General features: G+C 46.7%; 1 protein-coding gene across 9 annotated transcripts in view; it reads left to right on the top strand.

Moving 5' to 3' along the window:
* Positions 1 to 15,039, top strand: part of MAPRE3 (microtubule associated protein RP/EB family member 3) — a 664,975-nt gene that overhangs the window by 495,841 nt on the left and 154,095 nt on the right. For all 9 annotated transcript variants that reach the window (XM_069233631.1, XM_069233633.1, XM_069233630.1 and 6 more), the window contains one exon: positions 3,479 to 3,680. In XM_069233631.1, coding sequence (XP_069089732.1) covers positions 3,479 to 3,680 — 202 coding nt within the window. The remainder of the gene's footprint in view (positions 1 to 3,478; positions 3,681 to 15,039) is intronic.

Here is a 15,039-nt window from a genome sequence, read left to right as displayed (position 1 = left end):
ACATGTCAAGGCAGCAATTACTGCCCGCATCAACACCGCAGCCAACCACACGAAAGAACTCTTTAGAATCATCAATTCATTTTCTAACCCAATAGCCACAGAGACCACCATCCACCCATCCCAGGAACTCTGCGACACCCTCTCAGACTACTTCCATAGCAGGATCACCACCATATACCACAATTTCAACTCCCAACCCTCCAGCCTAGGCAACATCTTTCAAGCAGTGAACACCAGCCAGATGATACCCTCCTGCTCCCTGATTACCCCATAGACGACTACAGCCATCATGTCATCCATACACTCCAGGGCCCCTACCGACCCCGGCCCTCACTGCCTTTCCAGCCTCAGAGCCAACACTGTTAGCACAGAACTAACCTGCATCCTTAACACCTCCATCTCCACGGCAACATTCCCGGATGAATGGAAGCACGCAGAGGTCAGACCCCTCCTAATAAAACCCTCCGCCAACCCCAGCAACCTCAAAAACTACATACTGATCTCCCTGCTCCCCTTCCTTACCAAAGTACTCGAGAAAGCCATCAACCAACAGCTCACAGTCTAACATCGACCAAAACCACCTTCTCAACACCTCACAATCAGGATTCTGGGCCAACCACGGCACAGAGACTGCACTGATCGTCTCCACGGATGACATCCGGACCCTCCTCGACCGAGGAGAGTTGGCAGCTCTGATCCTTCTGGACCTCTCTGCTGCATTCGATACAATCTCCCATCACATACATAGCCTGGGGGCTTCACACTTTACTCAACAGTCTCCATAACATAGGCATTCAACAAAATGTGCTTAAGTGGATTGCCTCTTTCTTTTCAGGCTGCACGCAGAGCATCCGCCTTCCTCCCTTCACTTCTGCACCCAAGAACATCACCTGCGGCATCCTCCCTCAGCCCAACCCTGTTCAACATCTGCATGACCCCCTCATAGACATCGTCATATCCTATGAACTCAATATAGTCTCCTCTGGCACTCAACTAATCCTCTCACTCGCCAAAGAACCCACAACATCAAAGCCAACTACCACATTGCCATGACCAATGTAGCAACATTGATGTAGAACAGCTGCCTCAAACTAAACACCGACAAAACAGAAGTCCTGATCTTTGGGAAGAACACCTCTGTATGGGACCACAGCTGGTGCAGCATAACTCGGATCAGTGCCCTCTCCATCAGACCATGCACAAAACTTTGGCATCATCCTCAACTGCCAACTATCCATGAATCGACCAGTAAATTCAGTTGCTGCCTCCTGCTTCCACATTCTCCGTATGCTTCGCCGAATCTTCAGATGGATCCCTAACAATACCAGAAAGACAGTCACGCACTCCCAGGTCACCAGCCGCTTCGACTATTGCAATGCTCTCTACGCGGGCGAGATCTCCCAGCTACCTTAAAGGCTCCAGACTCTACAGAACACTGCAGCCAGGCTCATCCTCAACCTCCCAAGTGCTCAATCTTCACCTCCGGAATCTCCATCGGCTTCCCATCCAGAAGCGATGCCAGTTCAAAACCCTCACTCTCTCATACAAGGCTTTCCACATCCTAGGGCTGTCCTAAATCAACTATCGGCTGAGCTTCTACATCTCAGCAAGATAGCTATGCTCCGCATCGCTAAATAGCAAACACCCCACATCCATTGCAGCTGCAGTGGAGGTCCCTCCTCCTACACAGCAGCTAAGTCCTGGAACAGCCTGCCCTTCCATCTCCAAACAGATCCCTCCCTGGGAGATTTTTGAAGGGGACTCAAGAAGTGGCTTTTCGGCTGATACACGGCACCCTCAGCACCTAGATAACCTTAGGGGTGATAGTGCTGTGCTTTACAAATGCTGTGATTGATTGATTATTGCATGGAAAAAGTGATAGTTCCAAGATGGGAGAGTTGGTGTCTGCCTAGCGAGAGTGAAGTCTTCCAGGAAGATGATGTCGGAAGTAGTTTTCTACACAGATCTCCATGTGCTGTTCAGTGAATCGGAGGAGTTGTTATCTGAAGGATGCTATATGATGTGGAATTTTGTATCGTTCTACGCAGACGCTGTCACTTCTATTAACAGTCAAACATGGAAAACTCTTCCAATGTCAGTTTGTTGCATGAGATCAAGCCTCTGGAGATATCTTCTGCACCTTTTATTACTTTGCTTTCCTAAACTAGGCAAATAATTACATAGCCTGGGGACATGAAGTAGTCCCATAGTATTTGTGAGGAATTATTAAGCCACCTTTTTATTAAGCAGGGAAAAGGGGTGAGATGCACAGTACTGACCTGGAGTGGCATGGATAACAGGTCTGTTTCTGGCTCGTCACAGGTGAGAAGGGATGCAGAATGCCTCTCAGTGCTTTCCAGGTTGTTGAGAGGAGGGTAGAATGTCCTATGGGTTTGGAGATCTGGGATATTCGCCTGATGCTGTGTTCCAGACTAGTAACTCACACACAGCCCCCATCTAGAGGGGTCAATCGAGCCTAGTATCTTGTACTAAAATTATTATTTTTCACATTGCTCTAAAATGTAGATGAATGTGCTTTTGAACTTCCATACTAAGCTTAGCCATTCAAGAATGTTGTAATTCATAGGTACAAGGAACGCATACAGGGTTTGTGTGTTCTGTGACCCATATTCTGCCCTGACATGAACCAATGGATTGTGGTTTAACCTCATCAGGTCTTCCCAACTCATAACTGGGGCATTCTGTCCAGCGGAGCCACATTCAAATATAGGAGGAGGTGGCTTAACCACAGCAGGCAGATTGGCTGGGCAGGTTCCACATCAGAGCCTTAACATCCAAGACCCATGGTACAGGCAGGAGGCATTGGTCAACCCTAGGTTTATCTCGAGGCCACCTTTGAGTTGTTGGCAGGTGCAAGCATCTGTGGTATTTTTTAATATCTTGCACCGCTAGATCGAGGGTGCTATGGTCATTGCATTTTCATATGTGCTCGTAATATCTGAAACAAAAGATCATAATTCCCCAGTCTATCGGGCAGCAGAATGTGCTCTACCACTGACCCCGTAGAAAGGTGGCAGCTGTAAGCGGAAGGACACCATTGAGCACATGCTACTGCGGAGATCACCATTGAAAGTCTATCTCACAGGACACTCAGGACAGTGTCTCGTAGACATTCACCAGTGCTGGTACCAGATCTGCCCCAGAGTCCCCAGACTCCCTCTTCGGGTGCGCGCAGTGTGCAGGGCTGCACCGGCGTCGCTGTTGTGATGCTAAGCTGGCCCGACACAACGTCTTATGGACAGATAAGGAAGACACAATGTTTTGTCACCTAAAAAGGCCCTTAAGTATGAGCTTGATATTACATGAACTTGGCATGGCAGCTTTTTGTGCAGACTGCCATATATATTTCCAAAAATTATAATTTAATTCTAAACAAGATAGTCTCGTTTTATAGTTTGCATTAAATGGAGATGCACTCCTGTAATAGCTAATATATGTTTGTTGTCTTTTCCTACAGATAATTCCAGTAGAAAGACTGGTAAAAGGAAAGTTCCAGGATAATTTTGAGTTTGTTCAGTGGTTTAAAAAATTATTTGACGCCAACTACGATGGAAAAGAATACGACCCTATGTTATCAAGGCAAGGGCAGGATGTGGTTCCTCCTCCGCATCCAGGAGAGCAAGTCTTCAACAAACCCAGGAAACCCATCGGTACAGCAGGTGAGAGTGGCGGTCGTACAGCAATATTGTGGTGAAAGAGAACCCCATCATGGGTAACACAAACTACCGACGAAACATACCTAAATAATATATAACATACCTCGGCGTTACTCTAACAATTGCAAATCAACTACCCTTAGGAGTGTTTCCACAACATGTAAAGTGTAAGCCGAGAACGTGCAGTTCCAAATTATGTCCCAGTATGTTTTTCATGTAGCGGCATAACACGTAGAACAGAAATGTTTTACACAGTAGTATGAGCAGTGCACAACATCTGGAGCGCCTGGGTAGATATTAGCATGTATAATGCTCGCTACAATAAGTAGCCTTTCCACTTCTTCAAAACTGTACATTAGGCGGTTGAATGGCAATAAGATTTCCTTTCTGCCTAATATTTACCTCCCTCTCCTGGTTCCATGTGAAAAGATCTCAGTAAAGAAACATAGAAATTAAGCAGTTATAGTTACAGTTCTTTCAAGTAACTATAACTCGCACCATAAGGTAACTATAACTTGTGCCCCTGTAAGTCCGCTCCAGCGAGCAGGAGCAGCAAGAAAACAGATGAAACTATTGCTCCTGCACGCAGGAAGCAGCATTTCTAGCTACTCCCTGCGTGTGGGAGCAATAAGACTGCTGGAGAATTGAGCCCCCCTCACCCCAATGGGACTCGAGCCAGTCTGGGACTTGTGCCTATTTATCAGTGCTCTATTGGAGCAAAATCTTTTCTGTGTTGACCGTGGCAAGCGAGATCTTTCCAGTGCTCTCCTGGTGAGAGCAGAGTCCATCCTTCATCCTTTTAAGTACTATGAGTATACAATTGCGCAAAATGATCTCGAAGCTCTGCCTGTTTTGCCCCTACCTGTATAGGTCATGGTATGAATCGGTCCTCCCTCATTTTTCCAGCTTGACGGACAGCTTACCAAAAGGCCCTGCAAGCGTTCCTGAGGCATCGAAATATGAGCACATCTGCACCAAACAAAGAAGCGCTTACTTCATGTAATTAAGAGGAAGTACCCTTGTAAAGTGGAGATTCAACTCTTTGTAGACTTGCCATCTTCTCTATACTAGGATTCATGTTAGCACAGATTTCAGCAGGAAGGTTGTCAAGGAACAGTGGCATTCACACCAGACATGGTCAGTGAAAGTATAACCTCGTGGTCCATTACATAGTGGTGGAGTAGAATGTGCAGTATACATTTACCCAACGAGATAGCACTTACTAATTAGCCAGTAGAAGGTCCTCCAGTTGGGCCCTGTGGCAAACCGACGAGGAGTTTGGTGCCTATCGGGTTTTGGGCGCATGGTCTGGCCACAGGCCAGGCCCTGCTGCCAGCCCTGGGTTTGGGTGCCTGGGGGGAGTTTGGGTGCCAGGGTGAGGGGGCATGGGGGGCTTGGGAATGGCCACAGGGGCTGGGCACTGGCCTGCAACCAACCTCCACAGGTCACAGCCAAAGGTTGTGCATGCCGTGGGGTTGGATGCAGGGCCTGGCCACACCCTAGCCATGCACTGCTACTTACTCCACATATTACATCATTATTGACATCTTCTATGATATCATTGATAATATCACTGCAGCATTTGCAATAAAATTATTTATGAGAAAACTGTGCATGGCAAGGGTGCGAGTTATAGTTACCTTAGAGCAAGAGTTATAGTGTCTTGAGATAAGTATAATTAATATAACGTTGAATTTCTATGGTTTTGTGTGTGTAAAATCTGAACCTTACTATAATGCCCCTCAAACCTTATTTTTTTTTTTTTTTTTGTGTGAATTTCTAAGGTTTTAAAATTCTATAATCTAGCTATAACATCCCTGTAACATTTTTTATTTTTTTTACAGTGAATATATATATGTATGTATGTGTATATATATCTATATATATGTGTGTGTGTATATATGTATACATACATATGTGGGTAGATTACGATGGACGGAAAAGGCCATCCGCCGAAGTCCCGACGGTCAGGTTGCCGCCAGTGAGGCCACCTTCCTGTGGGCCCCATTAAGAGTTCTCCGCTGGGTCAACAGGCGGAAACGGTGTTTCTGCCCGCTGGCCCAGCGGGAAACAGTCTACAACATTGACGCTGGAGCATAATAGAGCCGGAGGAAATGCTGTAGTGCATAGGGTGCACGAGCACCTGTCTCAATGTTTACTGCCTGCATAGCAGACAGTGAGCATCACAGCAGGATTGGCCAGGGGGCCCTGCACTGCCCATGCCAAGTGCATGGGCAGTGCAGGGGCCCCACTGTGGTCCCCTGCACCCCATCTCCGCCAGCAGTTACATGGCATTGCTACCGCCATGTAACCGCCGGCAGAGAAGGGACTCGTAATCCCCAGGGCAGCGCTGCCCTGGCAGATTAGGTGCGCCAGTCCTTCCTGTTGAGGAAAACTGGTGGGGCTGGCAGTCCGGCTGTGGCGCCAATGCCACGGTCGTAATGTGGCTGTGGGACCGCCACAGCGAGGGTCTAATGACCCCCATAGTCACTGAAAAAAACCAAAGGTTAAAGTAACGTTATAGTTAGGTGTGATAAAAAGTTTTTGTTTAAAAAGCAAACCTTAGAAATTAACAGAAAAAATAATAATTTTAAAGTGTGCCAATAGGCCCTGGGAACCCATCTCCCTGGGGCCAAATATAATTTAAAAAAGGGGGACCACCAGAGTTGTCCATTTTAAAGAGAGCTTCCCCGGCCTTATTGGGCTCCAAGTTCCCCATACCCCGCTGTCGTATTTTATTAAAAAGGGGATGCTGCCTGTGCAGCCCCCTCCTCAAGCCTTCATAGGCCCCGGCGACCCCATCCCCCAGTGCTGTGCCTTTTTTAAAAGGTGGGAGGGCTGCCCTTAGGGAACAGCTGCTATTTGCATGCTCCCTCCGGGTGGAAGCAATAGGTGTTTTGTTGTGTTTTGCTTTTCCCTCTCACAGCAGTGCATGCAGGGAAACAGAACACAAGTCTGTTCCTATCCTGTGGGGTTATTTTTAAATCTGCCGGCTGGGAGCAGAGTTATTGTTTGTTCCCATGCTAGTGTGGGCAGGGAAACTATTGTGTCCTGGGGGTGGGCTCTCCGAGCCGGCCCCAGAGGTTGGGGTCCCTGGTGCCCAAGTAAGCTCAGGTGGGGGGGGTGCTGCTGGTCCCCACCCCCTCCCCTTTTTTTTCTTTTTTTTTTTTTTTTAAAAAATCAGCCTTGGGAATAGGGTCACTGGGGCCTTCACATGCTCAAGGGAAGTGGCATGCGGCCCCTCTCTCCCTCTTTTTTTTTTTTTTTCTTCTTTAACAGAATCGGCCCCTTAAAATATGCCCAGGCCTTTCAAGAGACTCTTGCAAATCCAACTATATATACGTTTGATGGCATGTGTAGCTGCAGATACACATGCTATGCATAGTCTGCCATCTAGTGTTGGGCTCAGAGTGTTACAAGTTGTTCTTCGAAGAAGTGTTTTCGAGTCACGGGATCGAGTGACTCCTCCTCTTCGGCTCCACTGCGCATGGGCATCGACTCCATGTTAGATTGTTTTCTTTCCGTCATCGGGTTCGGACGTGTTTCCTTTCGCTCCGATAGTTCGAGTCGGAAAAGTTTCAAAACTCTCAAATTCTCGTCGGTATTGTTTTGATCGCATACCATCCTCTATTAACACTTGGGTACCATTGGGTTAAACATCTCTACTCGCCCTTTGGGGCACGCGCGCCCAACTCTGGCCTGGTCGGGCCGACCGCGTGGAAACCTCATGGACCGGACCCCATTCCGCTTTTATCCTCGGTGCCACGCAAAATTTCCCTACACAGACCAACATCTCGTCTGTAATCTCTGCCTTTCTCCAGACCATCGGGAAGACAATTGCGAGGCCTGCAGATCCTTCCGCTCCAAGAAAACGCTCCGAGACAGAAGAGCACGGAGACTTGAGATGGCATCCAAGGGCACCAAACGTCTCGACTTGGAAGAGGATGAGATCCTGCATGATGGCTGTCTCTGTTCGAGGGTCCTAGTCTGAGGAGGACAGACCGGTCACGGCAGGACAGCACGTGAGTACGCCTGCCCCTGTCCCAGCCAAGCCCAAACATAAGGCCTTGGGGACGCCACTGCCGGAAGGCCATGGCTCGACCCGTAAAAAGACCTTTGGTGACCAGCCCACAACTTCGGCACGAAAAAGGCCACGCCACCAAAGCTATCGGACTCGAGCCGAGGCTCTGTCTCCGAGTCCACCAAACCTCGATCCTTGGAGTCGAAACCTCAAAAATCATTTTCCGAGCCGAGACCATCATCGACCCCGACTTTTTCAATACCGAAAGAACCAGCTTCGGAGCCGAAAAAGACAATTTATACAGAGGAACATGGACTTCCACAAGCACTCAAAGAAAGCCATAAACTGACTGAGGAACACTCACAAATGGAGGCAATAGATGAAAGGCAGCCAGGATTCACATCCATAAAGACACTGGCAGAATTATAACAGCACCTCCTCTAAAGCCAAAGAGGAAATTAGCCTTTCAGGAAGAATTGGACACTGCTCAGCCACCAGCTAAAGTGCCAAGAACCAAAGAGAAACCTCCACCTCCTCAATTTTCTCCTCCTCACTCTCCTCATTTACCTATCTCTCCCCCAACTAGTCCTACACCTATGCAATCACCAGCACACTCATTCGATTCGCAGCAGGACAATGTGGATCCATGGGATCTTTATGATCCAGATCCCATTCCAGATAACCCAGACTGCTATCCCTCTAAGCCATCACCACCAGAGGATATACAGGTTACACCCAGGTCATAGCTAGGGCGGCATCCTATCACAATGTTGCCATGCACAATGAGCTGTTAGAGGATGACTTCCTTTTTAATACACTTTCCTGTACGCACGCAACTTATCAGTCGCTTCCCATGCTCCCCGGCATGTTAACGCATGCTGACCAAATATTCAAGGAGCCAGTTAAAACTAGAATAATGACTCCTAGGGGGGAGAAAAAATATAAGCCACCTCCCTCTGATCCTGCCTTTATCACACAACAATTGCCTCCAGACTCTAGTGGTAAGCGAAGTCAGAAAAAGAGCAAACTCGCAGTCATCGGGTGATACACCCCCACCAGACAAGGAGAGTAGAACGTTCGATGCTGCAGGAAAAAGGGTGGCATCTCAGGCAGCCAACCAGTGGAGGATAGCCACCTTTCAGGCATTGTTGGCTAGATACAATAGGACACACTGGGATGAGATGAAAGACATAATACAACATCTCCCCAAGGAACAACAGAAGAGGGCACAACTTATAGTTGAGGAAGGGCAAGCCATCACAAACAATCAGATCAGGTCTGCCCTAGACTCTGCAGATACAGCAGCTAGAACCATCAACACTGCTGTCACCATAAGAAGACACGCATGGCTTAGGTCTTCAGGATTTAAGCCTGAAATACAACAGGCTGTCCTCAATATGCCGTTTAACCAAAAACAGCTTTTTGGCCCAGAGGTGGACACGGCGATTAAAAAAATTAAAAAAGATTCGGACACAGCTAAAGCCATGGGTGCTTTGTATACTACACAATACAGGGGATCCTTTCGTAAGCCCCAATACAGAGGTGGATTTAGAACCCAAACACCCGAGGCATCCACCTCACAAACAGTCGACCTACCAACCTCAATATCTACGAGGTGGTTTCAAAAGCACTTAGAGGACAGTACCCCCAGAGGCAGAGGAAAATATCAGTCAGCAAAACAAGCCTCACAACAGGCAAAGCAGTGACTTGATCCATCCCCTCCCAATTCACACCTCACCTGTGGGGGGAAGACTGCAAAGGTTCCACAACAATTGGCTACCCATTACCACAGACAGCTGGGTATTATCAATTATCTGCAATGGCTATTGCTTAGAATTGGCACAAACTCCACCAAATAGTCCACCAAAACCGCACAACTTCTCCACACAACATATCGCCCTGTTGCAAGAGGAAGTAAAATCTCTATTACTCAAACAAGCAATAGAGCCAGTGCCACAAAATCAAATAGGAACAGGAGTTTACTCACTGTATTTCCTCATTCCCAAAAAGGACGGAACCTTAAGGCCAATATTAGATCTCAGAACCCTCAATCTTGACATCTTGTCAGAACATTTTCACATGGTAACGCTAAAGGATGTTGTCCCACTACTTCAACAGCATGATTTCATGGCAACATTAGACCTCAAAGATGCGTATTTTCACATACCCATCCATACAGCGCACAGAAAACATCTCAGGTTTGTGATTCAAGGAAAGCATTATCAGTTCAAAGTGTTACCCTTCGGAATAACAACAGCTCCCAGAGTATGCGCAAAATGCCTGGCGGTAGTTGCAGCTTACCTAAGAAGGCAACACCTTCATGTCTTTCCATATCTGGACGATTGGCTAATAAAATCCAACAGCCATACACAGTGTCAAAACCATACACATTATGTAATACAAACCCTACACAACCTAGGGTTCTCCATAAACTACCAAAAATCACACCTACAACCTGCGCAAATTCAACAGTATTTAGGGGCAACACTAAATACGCAAACAGCGCTTGCAAGCCCAAGTCCACAAATACAAGCATTTCACAATATATTGCCACAAATACTAGAGGTAAGATAGTGGCAAAAAGAGATAATTCTAATGCTCTATTTTGTGGTAGTGTGGTCGAGCAGTAGGCTTATCAGAGGGTAGTGTTAAGCATTTGTTGTACACACACAGGCAATAAATGAGGAACACACACTCAAAGACAATTCCAGGCCAATAGGTTTTTATATAGAAAAATATATTTTCTTAGTTTATTTTAAGAACCACAGGTTCAATATTTACAAACAATACTTTAAATGAAAGGTATTTCACTCAGGTATCTTAGGAACTTTGAATCATCACAATAGCATGTACAGTCTTGAAAAAATGGCAATAAGCTATTTTAAAATTGGACACAGTGCAAAATTCAACAGTTTCTGGGGGAGGTAAGTATTTGTTAGTTTTGCAGGTAAGTAAAGCACTTACAGGGTTCAAAGTTGGGTCCAAAGTAGCCCACCGTTGGGGGTTCAGGGCAACCCCAAAGTTACCACACCAGCAGCTCAGGGCCGTTCAGGTGCAGAGGTCAAAGTGGTGCCCAAAACGCATATGCTCCAATGGAGATAGGGGTGCCCCGGTTCTAGTCTGCCAGCAGGTAGGCTGGTAAAACTAGTCAGCCCACACTGGAAGTCGGGTATGTTTTCAGGGGGCATCTCTAAGATGCCCTCTGGGTGTATTTCACAATAAAATGTACACTGGCATCAGTGTGCATTTAGTGTGCGGAGAAGTTTGATACCAAACTTGCCAGATTTCAGTGTAGCCATTATGGTGCTGTGGAGTTCGTGTATGACAGACTCCCAGACCATATACTCTTATGGCTACCCTGCACTTACAATGTCTAAGGTTTTGCTTAGACACTGTAGGGGCATAGTGCTCATGCACCTATGCCCTCACCTGTGGTACAGTGCACCCTGCCTTAGGGCTGTAAGGCCTGCTAGAGGGGTGACTTATCTATGCCATAGGCAGTGTGAGGTTGGCATGGCACCCTGAGGGGAGTGCCATGTCGACTTAGTCATTTTCTCCCCACAAGCTGGCAAGCAGTGTGTCTGTGCTGAGTGAGGGGTCCCCAGGGTGGCATAAGACATGCTGCAGCCCTTAAAGACCTTCCCTGGCATCAGGGCCCTTGGTACCAGGGGTACCAGTTACAAGGGACTTACCTGGATGCCAGGGTGTGCCAATTATGGAGACAAAGGTACAGGTTAGGGAAAGAACACTGGTGCCTGGTTAGCAGGCCTCAGCACACTTTTCAGTCAAGTCAGCATCAGTATCAGGCAAAAAGTGGGGGGTAACTGCAACAGGGAGCCATTTCCTTACATACAGCCAGCCCAACAGCACACTGTCAAATTCTTCATGAAACTAGTGGGCATGATGGCATCCTGTATTACCATTGTCCCACATGCAAGACTAAACATGCGGCCTTTACAACAGTGCCTTGCACAGCAATGGTCACAGGCACAGGGTCAACTTCAAGATCTAGTGTTGATAGATCGCCAAACATGCATGTCCCTTCGGTGGTGGAATTCCACAAACCTAAACAAGAGGCGGCCATTTCAAGATCCCGTGCCTCAGTCCATTCTTACAACAGATGCATCAATGATTGCCTGGGGGGGCACACCTCAACAATCACAACATTCAAGGACAGCGGGACGCCAAACACAAACAGTTACACATAACTCTCTTAGAGTTGTATTCCTAGCACTCAAAGCTTTTCAGCCTCTTCTCACTCACAAGAATATCCTTATCAAAACAGACAACATGACAACAATGTATTACCTAAACAAACAAGAAGGGACCCATTCATCCCAACTCTCCCTCATAGCCCAAAATATTTAGCAATGGGCAAATCACAACAAAATTCACCTGGCAGCACAATACATTCCAGGGATACCCAACCAATTGGCAGATGTTCTCAGCAGAGATCATCAACAAACACACGAGTGGGAGATTCGCCCTCAAGTGCTTCAACTATACTTTCAACATTGGGGAACACCAGATATAGATCTATTCGCCACTAGCGAAAACACAAAATGCCAAAACTTCGCATCTAGGTACCCACATCCCCTATCCAAGGGCAATGCTCTGTGGATGAATTGGTCTTGGATATTTGCTTATGCTTTTCCCCTTCTCCCGCTCATTCCATTTCTAGTCAACAAACTGCGTCAAAACATGCTCAAACTGATACTCATAGAGCCAACGTGGGCACGTCAACACTGGTACACAACACTATTAGACCTGTCAGTAGTACCACATATCAAACTCCCAAATAGACCAGATCTGTTAACACGAAACAAACAACAGATCAGGCATCCAAATCCCAACATGCTCAATCTAGCAATTTAGCTCCTGAAGTCATAGAATTTGGGTATCTACAACTACCAACTGAATGTATGGAAGTAATTAAACAAGCAAGAAAACACACTGCCAGGCAGTGCTATGCCAGCAAATGGAAAAGATTTGTGCATTACTGTCAATCTAAACAAATTACCCCTCTTTCAGCATCAATACAAGACATTGTATGCTATTTGCTTCATTTGCAAAAAGCAAACTTAGCTTTTTCATCCATAAAAATGCATCGCACTGCAATCTCCGCCTACTTGCAAAATATACAGCACAGCTCTTTATTTAGAGTTCCTGTTATCAAAGCCTTCATGGAAGGGTTAAAATGCATCATCCCACCTAGAACGCCTCCAGTGCCTTCATGAAATCTAAACATAGTGCTCACGCGACTTATGGGCCCACCATTTGAACCTATGCACTCATTTCAGATTCAATACCTAACATGGAAAGTTGCCTTCCTAACCGCAATTACTTCATTGCGAAGAGTTAGTGAAATCCAAGCTTTCACAATTCAAGAACCGTTCCTACAAGTACACAACCATAAAGTCGTACTTCGAACTAACCCTAAATTTCTCCCAAAGGTTGGATCACCGTTTCATATCAAACAAACAGTGGAACTGCCAGTCTTCTTCCCACAACCAGATTCTGTGGCAGAAGGAGCCCTGCATACATTAAATATTAAAAGAGCCTTAATGTATTACATAGATAGAGCAAAATCATTTAGAAAGATTAAACAGTTATGTGGCGTTCCAAAAACCACATACTGGTAACCCCATTTCAAAACAAGGTTTAGCAAGGTGGCTAGTAAAATGCTTCCCAACATGTTACCTTAAGGCTAAAAGGCAGCTCTTAGTTGCACCTAAAGCACATTCCACAAGGAAAAAAGGGGCTACAATGGCTTTCTTAGGAAATATGCCAATGGCTGAAATTTGTAAAGCAGCTACTTGGTCAACACTACATACATTTACCAAGCATTACTGTGTAGATGTGTTAGCAGCGCAGCAAGCCACAGTAGGTCAAGCTGTACTAAGAACATTATTCAAACAACTTCAACTCCTACAGGCTAACCACCGCTTTTATGGGAGGAAAAACTGCTTTGTAGTCTATGCATAGCATGTGTATCTGCAGCTACACATGCCATCGAACGGAAAATGTCACTTACCCAGTGTATATCTGTTCGTGGCATGTTCTGCTGCAGATTCACATGCACCCTCCCCGGGAGCCTGTAGCCGTTTAAGTTCAGCATTCACACTGTGTGTGTGTGTGTGTGTGTGTGTGTGTGTGTGTGTGTGTGTGTATATATATATATATATATATATATATATATATATATATATATATTTTCGATGGCATGTGTAGCTGCAGATACACATGCTGTGCATATCCCGCCATCTAGTGTTGGGCTCGGAGTGTTACAAGTTGTTTTTCTTCGAAGAAGTCTTTTCGAGTCACGAGATCGAGGGACTCCTCCCATTTCGGCTCCATTGCGCATGGGCGTCGACTCCATCTTAGATTGTTTTCTTTCTGCCATCGGGTTCGGACGTGTTCCTCTTCGCTCCGTGTTTTGGTTCGGAAAGTTAGTTAGATATCGGAAAAATTCGACGGTATTGTTTGCGTTCGGTATCGGGTTAGTTAACGCTGATCGACACTGAATTTTGAAGAGCTTCAGTGGCCCTTCGGGGTTTCGATTCCCCGGCGGGGCCTGGTCGGCCCGACCACGTGCGTCTACAAGACTAATGGAGCGGACCCCATTCCGCTTCTGCCCTGAATGCCACAACAAGTATCCTTACACAGATCAACATTTGGTCTGTAATTTGTGTTTGTCTCCCGAACACAGAGGATACCTGTGAGGCCTGTCGAGCGTTTCGGTCGAGGAAAACGCTGAGGGACCGGAGAGCGAGAAGGCTTCAAATGGCGTCGGCGCCGTCAGAACACCTTCTTCATTGCTGACTCGGACGAGGCCGAAACAGAACAGATGCCGCAAACCGTGAGTAAAACAGCCCCGGCCAAAACTCACGTAAAAATCATCAAAAGCCAGGGGACACCACCGCCGGCAGGCCATGGCTTAACCCAAAAAATCGGTGACGTCCATCGGCACCGAAAAAGGGCACACGTGCTGAAGTTATCCGACTCCGGTCGAGATACCGGCACAGAAAAGATTCGGCCCGAGACACTGGGTCAGAACAATCTCGACATCGAGATACCGGCACCGAGATGAGTCGGCACCGAGAGATCGGAACACCGAAACTCAAAAAAGTGGCTTCGGAGCCGAAAAAGACGGTTGAAAAGGTTTCGATACCGAAACATCCGGCTTCGGAGCCAAAAACAAGTTCCTACTCCGAGGAACAAGGGCTTTCCACACAAATGCAAAGCCATAAATTCGGGCAAGAGCTAGAAGCAGGGGAGCCAGATTATACACAGAGAAGGCTCCATATCCAAAAGGAGACAGGGAAGATAAGAACTCTCCCT

This window comes from Pleurodeles waltl, chromosome 5 (assembly GCF_031143425.1).
Source record: "Pleurodeles waltl isolate 20211129_DDA chromosome 5, aPleWal1.hap1.20221129, whole genome shotgun sequence".
In the NCBI taxonomy this organism is placed as follows: Eukaryota; Metazoa; Chordata; class Amphibia; order Caudata; family Salamandridae; genus Pleurodeles; species Pleurodeles waltl.
The sequence above is the reverse complement of the archived record's forward strand: the minus strand, read 5'-3'. Positions and strand labels throughout refer to the sequence as shown.